Source organism: Heteronotia binoei, chromosome 6, assembly GCF_032191835.1.
Source record: "Heteronotia binoei isolate CCM8104 ecotype False Entrance Well chromosome 6, APGP_CSIRO_Hbin_v1, whole genome shotgun sequence".
NCBI classification, from domain to species: domain Eukaryota; kingdom Metazoa; phylum Chordata; class Lepidosauria; order Squamata; family Gekkonidae; genus Heteronotia; species Heteronotia binoei.
Window position 1 is genome coordinate 4,508,053 of NC_083228.1, and position 12,739 is coordinate 4,520,791.

Sequence of the window (12,739 nt, forward strand, 5' to 3'; positions counted from 1 at the left end):
GCCAAATCCGAATCACTGTAGAAGTATCGCAGGTCTGAGGTCCAGAAGCCGAGGTCAGGGAGTCCAGAAGTCCAAAGCCAAAGTCAGGGAGTCAGGAACCAAAGTCAAGCCGGAGTGGATGCTAGAATGTCAGGGAGATGACTAGTTGCTTCCACAAAGCTTCCTCCCAAAGCCCACAGCTATATAGCCCTCTGCTGGCTGTTGCCCGTTTGGGCTAATTGCTGGCTCAGGGAGGCAGCCAGGATCCTGTTACCACTCAAGCATCCTTGCTCTTAGAAGGGCCAGAATCCTCTCAGAACTCGGGGCTCAGGGAGCGTCTTGCTTGTGAGCGTGCCGCCCTCCTCCGATCCCTGAGGTCCTGCCGGAGGCGGTCACGCACACGAGCCACCCGAGAGGGCGAGGCAGGGGGGCTGGGATCTTCTCCAGCAGGAGGCAGGGGCACTGGTGCAGGTGGCGGGGGCACAGTTTCCTCATCAGACTCAACTTCCTCTGAAGGGTCCCCAGCACCCATGACAATGGCATCCAAGCTGCTGGGTGACATGGACTGAGAGGTAGCTGAGAAGCACATGACTGCACTGAATGAGTACAGATCCCTTCTGGAGAAGACAGTAGGCAAGGCATGGCATCCAAGCTGCTGGGTGACATGGACAGAGGAAGCTAAGAAGTACCTGACTGCACTGGTACAGACCCTCTCTGAAGATGGCAGTAGGCAATACATGGCATCCAAGCTGCTGGATGACATGGACAGAAAGGTAGCTGAGAAGCACCTGACTGCACTGAATGAATACAGACCCTCTCTGGAGATGGTATTAGGCAAGGCATGGCATCCAAGCTGCTGGGTGACATGGACAGAGAGGTAGCTGAAAAGCACATGACTGCACTGAATGAGTACAGACCCTCTCTGCACATGGCAGACTGGAAAGCATGGCATTCAAGCTGCTGGGTGACATGGACACTGAGGAAGCTGAGAAGCACCTCACTGTACTGAATGAGTACAGACCCTCTCTGCAGATGGTAGTAAGCAAGGCATGGCATCTGGGCTGCTGGGTGACATGGACTGAGAGGTAGCTGAGAAGCACCTGACTGCACTGAATGAGTACAGACCCTCTCTGGAGATGGCAGGAGGCAAGGCATGGAATCTGGGCTGCTGGGAGACATGGAAAGAGAGGTAGCTGAGAAGCACCTGACTGCACTGAATGAGTACAGATAAGTGTGCGGATTCTTATCTGGGAGAACCGGGTTTGATTCCCCACTCCTCCACTTGCACCTGCTAGCATGGCTTTGGGTCAGCCATAGCTCTGGCAGAGTTGTCCTTGAAAGGACAGCTGCTGTGAGAGCCCTCTCCAGCCCCACCCACCTCACAGGGTGTCTGTTGTGGGGGAGGAAGGTAAAGGAGATTGTGAGCCGCTCTGAGATTCTTAGGAGTGCAGGGCAGGATATAAATCCAATATCTTCATCTTCTCTGGAGATGGTGGTAGGGAAGGCATGGCATCTGGGCTGCTGGGTAACAGGGACAGAAAGGTAGCTGAGAATCACATGACTGCACTGAATGAGTACAGACCCCCTCTGGAGACGGCAGTAGGCAAGGCATGGCATCCAAGCTGCTGGGTGACATGAACAGAGAAGTAGCTGAGAAGCACATGACTGCACTGAATGAGTACAGACCCCCTCTGGAGACGGCAGTAGGCAAGGCATGGCATCCAAGCTGCTGGGTGACATGGACAGAGAGGTAGCTGAGAAGCACCTGAGTGCACAGAATAAGTACAGACCCCCTCTGGAGACGGTAGTAGGCAAGGCATGGCATCCAAGCTGCTGGGTGACATGGACAGAGTGGTAGCTGAGAAGCACCTGAGTGCACTGAATGAGGACAAATCCCCTCTGGACATGGCAGTAGGCAAGGCATGGCATCTGGGCTGCTGGGAGACATGAAAAGAGAGGTAGCTGAGAAGCACCTGACTGTACTGAATGAGTACACACCCCCTCTGGAGATAATACTGAAGGAGGGTAGATTTTATCCCAGGGAAGAGGGATGACCCAGGGAAGTACAAGCCAGTAATTCTGACGTATGTCCCAGGGAAGATACTGGAGCAGATTTTGACAATCTGTGAGCATATAAAGGACAATCTGGTGACCTAGGGAAGTCAGAACAGATTTATTCCCAACAGGTCCTGCTGGACCAATCTCAATTCCTTCTTTGATCAAGTGATGAGCTTATTTGATCAAGGGAATACTGTGGATGTTGTTTACCTGGATTTCAGGAAAGCTTTGGACAGGGATCCCCATGATGTTCTTCTGATGGGTAAACTAGAGGATTGTGAACTGGTGTCTAGGACAGTTATGTGAATAGGGAACTGGTTGGACAACTGCACTCAAATAGTTGCATTTCATCCGAATTGAGGGAGGTGTCCATTGGGGTGCCACAGGGTTTGGTTATGGGCCCTAACTTTTCAATATTTTTATCAATGATCTGGATAAGGGTGTGGAGGGGTTCTAATTAAATATAGAATCACAGAATTGGAAGGGATCCTCTAGGGTCATCTAGTCCAACCCCCTGCACAATGCAGGCAACTCAAAAACACCTCCCCCCTAAATTCACAGGATCTTCACTGTTATCAGAAGGCCATCTAGCCTCTGTTTAAAAACCTCCAAGGAAGGAGACCCCACCACCTCCCGAGGAAGCCTGTTCCACTTAGGAATCACTCTTTTGATTTAATTTCAACCCACTGGTTCTGGTCCTACCTTCCGGGGCCACAGAAAACAATTCCAAACCATCCTCTAGATGACAGCCCTTCAAGTACTTGAAGATGGTGATCGTATCACCTCTCAGCCACCTCCTTTCCAGGCTAAACATCCCCAGCTCCTTCAACCTTTCCTCATAGGACTTGGTCTCCAGACCCCTCACCATCTTCATCACCCTCCTCTGGACTCGTTCTAGCTTGTCTATATCCTTCTTAAAATGTGGTGCCCAAAACTGAACACAATACTCCAGGTGAGGTCTTTCCAGAGCAGAGTAAAGCGTTACCATCACATCACATGATCTGGACGGTGGAGGGATGGTGGCTTAGTGGTAGAGCATTTGCTTGGGAAACAGAAGGCCCCAGGTTCAATCCCCGGCATCTCCAACTAAAAAGGGTCCAGGCAAATAGGCATGAAAAACCTCAGCTTGAGACCCTGGAGAGCTGCTGCCAGTCTGAGTAGACAATACCGACTTTGATGGACCCAGGGTCTGATTCAGTATAAGACACTTCATATGTTCATATGACACTATACTTCTGTTGATAACAGCCCAAAATTGAATTTGCCTTTTTAGCCACCGCATCACACTGTTGACTCATGTTCAGCATTTGATCCACTAAGACTCCTAGATCCTTTTCGCACATACTACTGCTAAGACAAGTCTCCCCCATCCTATAACCATGCATTGGATTTTTCCTACCTAAATACAGAACTCTACATTTATCCCTGTTAAAATTCATTTTATTGATTTTAGCCCAGTTTTCCAGCCTGTCAAGGTCAGCATGGACCCTGTTTCTGTCTTCTTCTGTGTTTGCAACCCCTCCCAATTTAGTATCATCTGCAGATTTAATAAGCATTTCCTCTATTTTTTCATCCAAATCATTGATAAAGATGCTAAACAAAACAGGTCCCAGGACAGATCCTTGAGGCACTCCACTCCAAGAGGATGAGGAACCATTCACAAGCACTCTTTGGGTGCAATCTGTCAACCAGTTACAGATCCACCTAACTGTAACAGAATCCAAACCACATTTTACCAACTTGTCAACAAGGATAGTATGGGGAACCAAGCTCTTTTAGAACCCTTGGATGCAATTCATTTGGCCCTGAGGACTTTTAAAGAAACTAGGTGTTTATGTACTACCCCTATGCTGGTCCTAGGTTGGAACTTCATACCCTCCTTATATGTTCTGTTTTTGCCATGTTGAGCACCGTTCCCCTCAGAAGAGAAGACTGAGGGAAAGTAGGAATTGAGCAGTTCCGCCCTCTCTTCATTACCTGTTACAATTTCACTTCCTTGCCCTCGCAATGTGCCTACCGTGTCCTTGCTCTTTTTCTTACTCTGAACATAAGAAAAGAACCCTTTTTTGTTGTTTTTAGCATCTTTGGCCAGCCTAAGCTCATACTGAGCTTTAGCTTTCCTAACTTTTTCTCTACAAGCACTGGTGATTTGTTTAAATTCATGCTTGGTTATAAGGCCCTCCTTCCAATTCCTAAAGGAGTCTTTTTTATTTCTCAAGTCATTAGAGAGCTGTTTATGGAGCCACTTTGGCTTCTTTAGGCTTTTTCCATTTTTTCTTCTCATAGGAATCGTCTGTGATTGCGCTTTCAGTATTTCACTTTTAAGAAACTCCCACCCCTCCTGAACCCCCTTCCTCCTAAGTACTTCTGATCATGGGATTTTACCCAACATAGTTCTAAGTTTATCAAAGTTTGCCTTTCTGAAATTCAACCTATAAATCTGAGTACGTATAGCTTTCCCCTTCCCTAAGACTGTAAATTCCAAAATCACATGGTCAATACTGCCCAGGGTGCCCACTATTTCCACTTCTTCAATCAATTCTTCCTTGTTGTTGAGAATCAAATCCAAGATAGCAGATCCCCTTGTTTATCTTTGTGGTCTCTGTGCACCACCCCCTTGGGAGAACAGCAAACTGTAGCCTACCTGAAGGAGGGAGCTGGCAGTTACAGTGCTGCAGTCTGTAGAGCATAGCATCTGTAGAACAAGCACCCAGAGCATAGCATCTGGCAAAGATGTTTGGGGTCGCCCATATGGCTGCATTGCAAATGTCTTGCAGAGGAACCCCTTTCAGGAAGGCTGTCATGGTAGCCAAAGCCCTGGTGCAGTGGACCTGAAGCTTACCAGGCAGAAGTGTCTTTGCCAGTAACAGGGTTTGAGAGACTATCCACTTTGAGAGACTCTGAGAAGAAATCTTATTGCCCCTGGAGGAGCCCAAGTAGGCCATGAAAGAGGTGAAAGTTTTTAGTACTGTTCAGACAAAAGAGCAGAGCCCTCTTGATGTCCAGTGAGTGAAGAGCCCTTTCCTCCTGATACGAGGATTGGGGGAGAAGGTAGGGAGCATAGAGTGACAATGGAAATCTGAGACTACCTTTGGAAGAAACTTGATGTCCACTGAGAGAGCTACGCCTTGCTCATGGGACTGCAGATATGGATGGTCTGATCTAGGAGTCGCTAGCTCACTCACTCACTCTCCTGGCTGAAGTAATTGCAACAAGGAAGGCAGTCTTCCAGAAGAGCAGATGAAATGGGAACGTTGCCCTAGGTTCAAAAGGCTTCCCTTTCAGAACAAGGTACAGGTCCCAAGCGGGGACAGGTAGATAGGCAGGTAGAGGTGCAAGAGAGCCAGTTTGGTGTAGTGGTTAAGTGTGTGGACTCTTATCTGGGAGAACCGGGTTTGATTCCCCACTCCTCCACTTGCACCTGCTGGAATGGCCTTGGGTTAGCCATAGCCCTGGCAGAGGTTGTCCTTGAAAGGGCAGCTGCTGTGAGAGCTCTCTTAGCCCCACCCAGGGTGTCTGTTGTGGGGGAGGAAGGTAAAGGAGATTGTGAGCCGCTCTGAGACTCTTCGGAGTGGAGGGCAGGATATAAATCCAATATCTTCTTCTTCTTCTTCTTCTTCTTCTTCTTCTTCTTCTTCTTCTTCTTCTTCTATATTCAGGAATCCAGTGTGAGAATACTGAAATGTTGTCTGCCTGAGAATCGTAAACAAATATGACAGAAAGGCAGACTCTAATGGAGGAATGATTAAGTCCTTTTTCTACCAGGTGCAGGAGGTAGGAGAAAACTGCAGGGAGGCCTCTGACAGCCAGAGCCCGATGCAAGTCAGTGACAAGTGAAACAATTTCCCCCACCTGTAAGCATAAGATCACCTAGCGGAAGGCTTCCTGCTGTTGAGAAGCACAGTGCAGATCCTGTCAGAGAAAATGTTCAGTCTACAAACCAAGTGGTCAGCTTCAGCTGAGGAACATCATGGTGCATTACCTTGTCCCTGCAAGTTAGCAGGAGATCTGGTTTTTGGGGGGAAGAAGCATGTCCATCCCTTGGTGAGACGTAGAAGAATTGAAAACCAAGGCTGCCAAGGCCACCACGGAGTGACTAGAATGCAGCTTGGTGATGCCTCTAAGGAGTAATGGAATGTGAGAAAACAAGAACGAGAAGTGGTGACACATGTCAAAGAGAAGACCACCCCCCAGATATAGGGGATCTGTCCCTTCCCTACAACAGAAGTTCTGGCATTTCTAGTTCTGACTTGTGGCAAAGACACCAATTTGGGGAGTACTTCACCTGTCAAATGCAGGGGGGGGGGAGGTGTCAAGTAATTCCAGTTCAGATCCCATTTGTACAGGAGGGCACCCCCCCACCCCCCACCCCCCACACACACATGCTTAGAAAGTGCCTGAATGTTTTGTTGCCCAGGAAGATGAGATGCAATCAGGAAAATTCCCATGGCCTGACACAAGGGCCAGAGGTCTATTGCCAACTTGCACAGGCTCCTAGAGACTGTCCCCCTTTGCCTGACTATGTAACCTAAAGTGGTGTTGTTGTCCGTAAGAACTGACACAGTCTTCCCCTGAAGGAGCAAGAGGAAGGACTGCAGAGCAAAACAAATGGTCAAAAGCTCCAGGTAGTTGATGTGATGCTGATTCTGGGAGGGGCTCCACAATGGCCCCGTGGAGAGACCCCCCCCCCCCAAGTGAGCACCCCGGCTGAGCAGAGAAGAATCTGTGGTGAGCATCTCAGAGAGAGAGGGCATCTTGAGTTGTGCACCCTTCAAGAGGCTGTTGAGATCCTCCCACCAGGTCAGAGATTGAGCGACGTCCTGCAGGAGTGTCAGGATGAAAGGGAGGGTGGCAAGTGGGGCGGAATGCCCGCAGAAACCATAGCTGAAATGGTCTCTTTCTGAGCTTTGCCATGGTGATGACTGCTGTAGTGGCTGCCATGAGGCCTAGTAGTCTCTGTAGAGAGTGGACAGACGCCCTGCATTGGGTTCTGATGGAAGTAATCACCGAAAGAATGACCTGGGCTCTCTGTAGGGGGAGATAGGCCTTGCATGCCAGTGAGTCCAGTATGGCTGCTATGAACCGCATGCATTGGCTCAGTACCAGGTTTGACTTCCTTGTGTTGACACACAAACCATGACGTGCAGGTATTGCCTTTGACAGTGCCCAATGTTGAGGTGGAAATAAGCATCTTGCAGATCAGTCGTGGTCATCCAGGCTCTCTTGCTGAGGAAGGGAAGGAGGATGAAAAGCGTCATCATTATGAACTTCTAGTAGATTATGTACTTGTTCAGAGCTTGCAAGTCTGTTATGGGCACAAGCCTCCATCCTTCTTCAGGACTCTGAAATTACAGGAGTAAAACCCAAGGCCTCTGGAAGACAGAGGAACTGGTCTGTTGACCCCTTTGAGAAGAAGGAATTGAACTTCCTCACGAAGGACCTGGGAGGCTGGAGTGGTGACGACTCTCAGAACTGATGGCAACTCTTTGAATCTGATTGCAAACCCTTGGGCAATGACAGAGAGTACTCACTGAACTGATGTTATGCTCTCCCACGCATGGTAGAAGGGGGAGAGTCAGGTAGCAAAGGGTGAGAGATGTCGAAGGAGTGGTTGTTGCAAGCCGACTGTTGAAATGTCAAAGATTCTGTTTGCTGACGTCTGCCGGTTTGTGCGGGGCATGCCTCTGGTTCCCTGAAAATCTGGTCTCGGAAGGGTAGTGTCTGGTGCCTTGACCTTGTGATCTGTTGTGCCATGGCTGTTCTGGGGAGCACTGACTCTGTGGCGAGACCAGAACCTGCTGTAAGACTTGCCTTTATAGGGTTTGGATGAACAAAGACATGCTGGAGGCCTTTATGCTCTTATCCATGTCTTGCAGGGAGGTATCAGTGCTAGCATGAAACCGGCCTATCCTATCAAAAGGAAGGTCTTGGATGGCTGTTTTTGTATCCTGGTTAAAGCTGACGGATCTCAACAAGAAGTGCCACAGAAAGGTGATGGTTCATGCCATCAACGTTGTGTTTGGGGGAGGTGACCTGCTGCTTGGCCACGAGCATGCCCTCCTTCTGACGCTTCAGCAGGTTATGGCACATCCTCAGGAAGAGACTGGAGAACAGGTGTAAAACTGGTCCCACAAAGCAAACTGATATCGCCCAAGGCAGGCAAGATAGTTATCATTGTTGATCCCAAGAACTGCCACTGAAGAAAACTCGCATCCAAACGAGTCCATTTCCTTGCCCTCCCACACAGCACCCGTCCCGCCTGTTTGACCTCTCACACTATACTCCTGTTGATACAGCCCAAAATCACATTTGCCATGTTAGTCACTGCATCACACTGTTGACTCATGTTTGGCATATGGGCCCACTAAGACCCCTAGATCCTTTTCGCACATACCATAGCACTGCCAAGACAAGTCTTCCTCATATTTTGATGTCTTGAGTCTTTCTGTGTTCATTTCTAAGTATGATATTGTCATGATCAGTGCTGTGCTGTGAGACTGAGGCCTAGTGGGCTTAGAGAGTCTGTGAGGCCTGTGTCTCAGTAGGAAGAGGCAGCCTACGATCCCCAGAAGGCTTGGCGCTGGTTTCAACCGATCACTGTCTGAGGAGAATGGCTTAAAAGCTCTCTCAGGAGGCAAACACTGCTCTTTCCTTCCTCCTGAGAGGTCCAGCAGGCCGGACAGCTGCTGTGTGGAAGACCAGGGAGGGAGCAGGCCAAGGCCTGGAGCCTAACAGACTAGAACAGTTCAGTCTAGTCGCATTAGGGACTTTATTTTCCTTCACCCATGTTATTATAGTTTTAAAGCACCTTATCTGTTCACTTGCCCTTTATTGATTTCCCTGTGAAAAATAAACCTTTTTGTTGTTCTTTGTTCCTCTGCCTGGTCTGCACGCCTGTTTTCTTGGCCAAAACAAGGGACAATGTGAAGGGCTTGGGGGGATATCTGAGCCTTCCCAAGGGACCCTAATTCCAGAGTGGGGGCAGTGACAGGTGGCCCCTCCCCATCTGGGTCATGACAGCTATACAGACAAATCTCTTTCCATGAGGCTGTTGGCTGGGCTTTGCTGCCAAGGGGGAAAGGAAAGTAATACCCCAAGTGCTGCCATCCCAACTTTGTTATAAGAAAAAGGATTCCCTGTCCACTATGGTCCACAGACAGAGACTGGAAACCTGGGTCTTGTTCTAGCTAAATCACTCCACAGGATAGACCCCACGAAATTGCAGCCTCCCATATGCTGAAGGTCAAGATCCAAGTCGTTCTATTTCAAGCAATGCATAAAGGTTCACCACAGTCACGTTTACAGCCAGAAAACCTTCCCAGCAGCAATGGTTACCTGTCCTCCTCATGCCAAGCAACTTCTCCAGTCTATTACACACCCCTACAAAAAAGCATCCAAAGGGCAATCCAGGCAAGTGACAACAGATTCTAACCTAAGCACTGATCACTAGTAACATCTGCCAATCCTGGCTCATGTCTTCCACAACTGCTTTGACAGCAAAATTTTGGATCTTTTCAATGCCACACAGCAAGCTGGCTCTCTTGCTTGCTCTAGGAAGCTTTTCTCCCAGCAGAATTCCATACAAAGCACAGCTTGCTGCATGCATACTTCCCCCAGGCCATGCTGCATCAGAAACAGGAAAGAAAGCGTTTGTTGGACAACAAAGCAACCACCCGCACATTGTATGCAGAAGGGAAGGAGAGAAAGAGAGACCTTCAGTTTTTGAAAGAGCAGGACTCTCTCTAACTGGTTCAGGGCTTTGGACTGTTCCCCACTACAAAGTTCCAGTCTGTTGAGGAGATACGGAGAAATCTGTGAAGACAGTCACATGTATGGTTTGAAAAAAGGAAAGGAAACTAGACCCAAAGAGAATCAGTGTGACAATGCAGAACATGGCAGAAGCTCAGAAGCTCAGAACATGGCAAAGACAGACAGGACAGAAAGACTGGAAGCTGAAGCCCTCAGAGCTCCTCAAAGCTACCCACTGATTGGCCTCCTGTAGCCTTCCCCTTACAGAAAACCAGTCAAGCTTTTCTTCTGCCATGTGATAGAACTCACTCCTAAACAAAGCCGGCCTCCAGGATGAATATTTGCAAGAACCGAGCACCAAAACATCTCCCAAAGTAACACTGACCCTGCTGGTATAAGTCCAGCTGAGCCCACAACAGGGAACAGACTTTCCCTAGGATATCATTCCAGGAAGAAATCTTGGCATTCCCAAGGGGATCCAGGCCTAGCATTCCTAGAGTCTAGCCTAACACTCAGACCATCTCCTGCTATGGCCACCCAAACCCGAAAATACATAAAAGCTTCCCTGACTTGTATGGCCACCCACAACACATCTAAGACCTTGGTTATTTTTCACTTATCATACTCGGGAGAATCACCTCTTCACCCTGACAGTGGTGCATAAATGATAATTTAACAGCTTCCTCTTGTTTCAGGCGTTTTTTTACATGCTTCATCTATCTTCTCTAGTTCTTCTGCTGCAACTGTTAGGAAGGGTAATGAGCAATCTATACTGCAGAGCATTTCTGGGCCTCCACAGCAGAAAATGAAACAAAAGGGGCTGGGAAGAAATCACAGAATCATAGAGTTGGATGGGGCCTCCAGGGTCATCTAGTCCCCCCCACACAATGCAGGAAACTCATCACTAGAAAGATGCAAGAGCTCCATATCACAGAGGGGCATCAGACATCCTTTTAGACTATGTGGAGTAACAGGTGGCTATACTCAGGATTAATGAGACTACAGATAAACACAGTTCAGTTCCTTTTTGTGGTTAACTACCAGTACCAGATTCCAAGTTGAAGTATTGATGCATGCATGAATTTGCCTCCATTCATCACTTGGCAGAGTTGGTTTTTTGACCAAGTCCCCCAAGCAACTCCTTGGGGCAGCACAACATGAGGGGGGTGAGCAGATGATCCCCGAAGGCTCAGCTCCCCCATAAGTCCTCAGCAGAACAGGCATCCTCCCCCTGGGTGCAGGAGGAGACAGACGTCCTTGCTTGGGAGCAACAAAATACCTTTCACTGGTCCTCTTGTTTAATAAACTTGGAAACAAAAGCACAGAGTAGTGTAGCTACAAGCATTTAGAAGTAGAGGAACCTGCACAGGAGCAAGCATCAGGTTTTTGGTATAGGTGTGTATGTGTGAACGTAAGGGCATAAGAACATAAGAGAAGGCATGTTGGTTCAGGCCAATGGCCCATGCAGTCCAACACTCTGTGTCACATAGTGGCAAAAAAACACCAGGTGCCATCTGGAGGTCCACCAGCAGGGCCAGGACACTTAGAAGCCCTCCCACTGTTGCACCCCCCCACACCCCCGCAAGTACCAAGAATACAGAGAATCACTGTCCCAGACAGAGAGGTCCATCTATACCTTGTAGCTAATAGCCACTGATGGACCTCTGCTCCGTATGTTGATACAATCCCCTCTTGAAGCTGGCTATGCTTGTAGCCGCTACCACCTCCTGTGGCAGTGAATTCCATGTGTTAATCACCCTTTGGGTGAAGAAGTACTTCCTTTTATCCATTCTAACACAACTGCTCAGCAATTTCATTGAGTGCCCACGAGTTCCTGTATTGTGAGAAAGGAAGAAAAGTACTTCTTTCTCTACCTTCTCTACCCCATGCATAATCTTGTAAACCTCTATCATGTCACCCCTCAGTCAACGTTTCTCCAAACTAAAGAGCCCCAAGAGCTTTAACCTTTCTTCATAGGCAAAGTGTTTCAACCATTTAATCATTCTAGTTGCTCTTCTGCACTTTTTCCAGAGCTATAATATCTTTTTTGAGGTGCGGTGACCAGAATTGTACACAGTACCTCCAAATGTAAGAGGGGGCAGGGGGTTGCATGCATGTGGGATGGGGGTCTTACCTTCTTTATGTTACTTCCCACATAGCTTTTAGGCTCTTCTTTAAACTGAGATAACCTGAAACAACAAGAACAGACAGGAAAATCAGGCTAAGAGAGTAGCAGAATGCCCACTGCTGGTCTGGCTACAGGCACAGTCAGAAGCACAATTCTGAATGTTCTTTCACTTCCCTCTTCCAGTTCAAATTGACACTCCAGAGTAATCATCAGAAAAGCATCAATCGTGGCCACACATCATTATAGGATAGGGGAGACTTGTCTTGGCAGTAGTGTTTGTGCAAGATATCTAGGGGTCTTAGTGGATAATACACTGAACATGAGTCAACAGTGTGATGAGGTGGCTAAAAAGGCCAATGCAATTTGGGGCTGTATCAACAGAAGTAAGGTGTCCAGATCATGCAAAGTGATGGTATCATTTTACTCTGCTCTGGTAAGACCTCACCTAGAGTTTTATGTTCAGTTTTGGGCACTACAATTTATGAAGGATATAGACACGCTGGGATGCATCCAGAGGAGAGCGATGAAGATGGTGAGGGGTCTGGAGACCAAGTCCTGTGAGGAAAGGCTGAAGGAGCTGGGCATGTTTAGCCTGGAGAGGAGGCGGCTGAGAGGTGATATGATCACTATCTTCAAACACTTGAAGGGCTGCTATATAGAGGATGGTGCAGAACTGTTTTCTGTAGCCCCAGAAGGTGGGAACAGAACCAACGGGCTGAAATTAAATCAAGAGTTTCCAGCTAACCATTAGGAAGAACTAAGGTTTTGCCCCGGTTCAATCACAAGACTTCTTGAATGCGATCAAAAGAAGTTGAATGATGAGAC

General features: G+C 48.1%; 1 protein-coding gene across 1 annotated transcript in view; it reads right to left on the reverse strand.

The window, feature by feature from the left end:
• Nucleotides 1-12,739, reverse strand: part of GBF1 (golgi brefeldin A resistant guanine nucleotide exchange factor 1) — a 223,322-nt gene that overhangs the window by 112,691 nt on the left and 97,892 nt on the right. Inside the window, exon 7 of the mRNA XM_060240967.1 lies at nt 11,921-11,975. Within this exon, the coding sequence (XP_060096950.1) occupies nt 11,921-11,975 (55 nt within the window). The remainder of the gene's footprint in view (nt 1-11,920; nt 11,976-12,739) is intronic.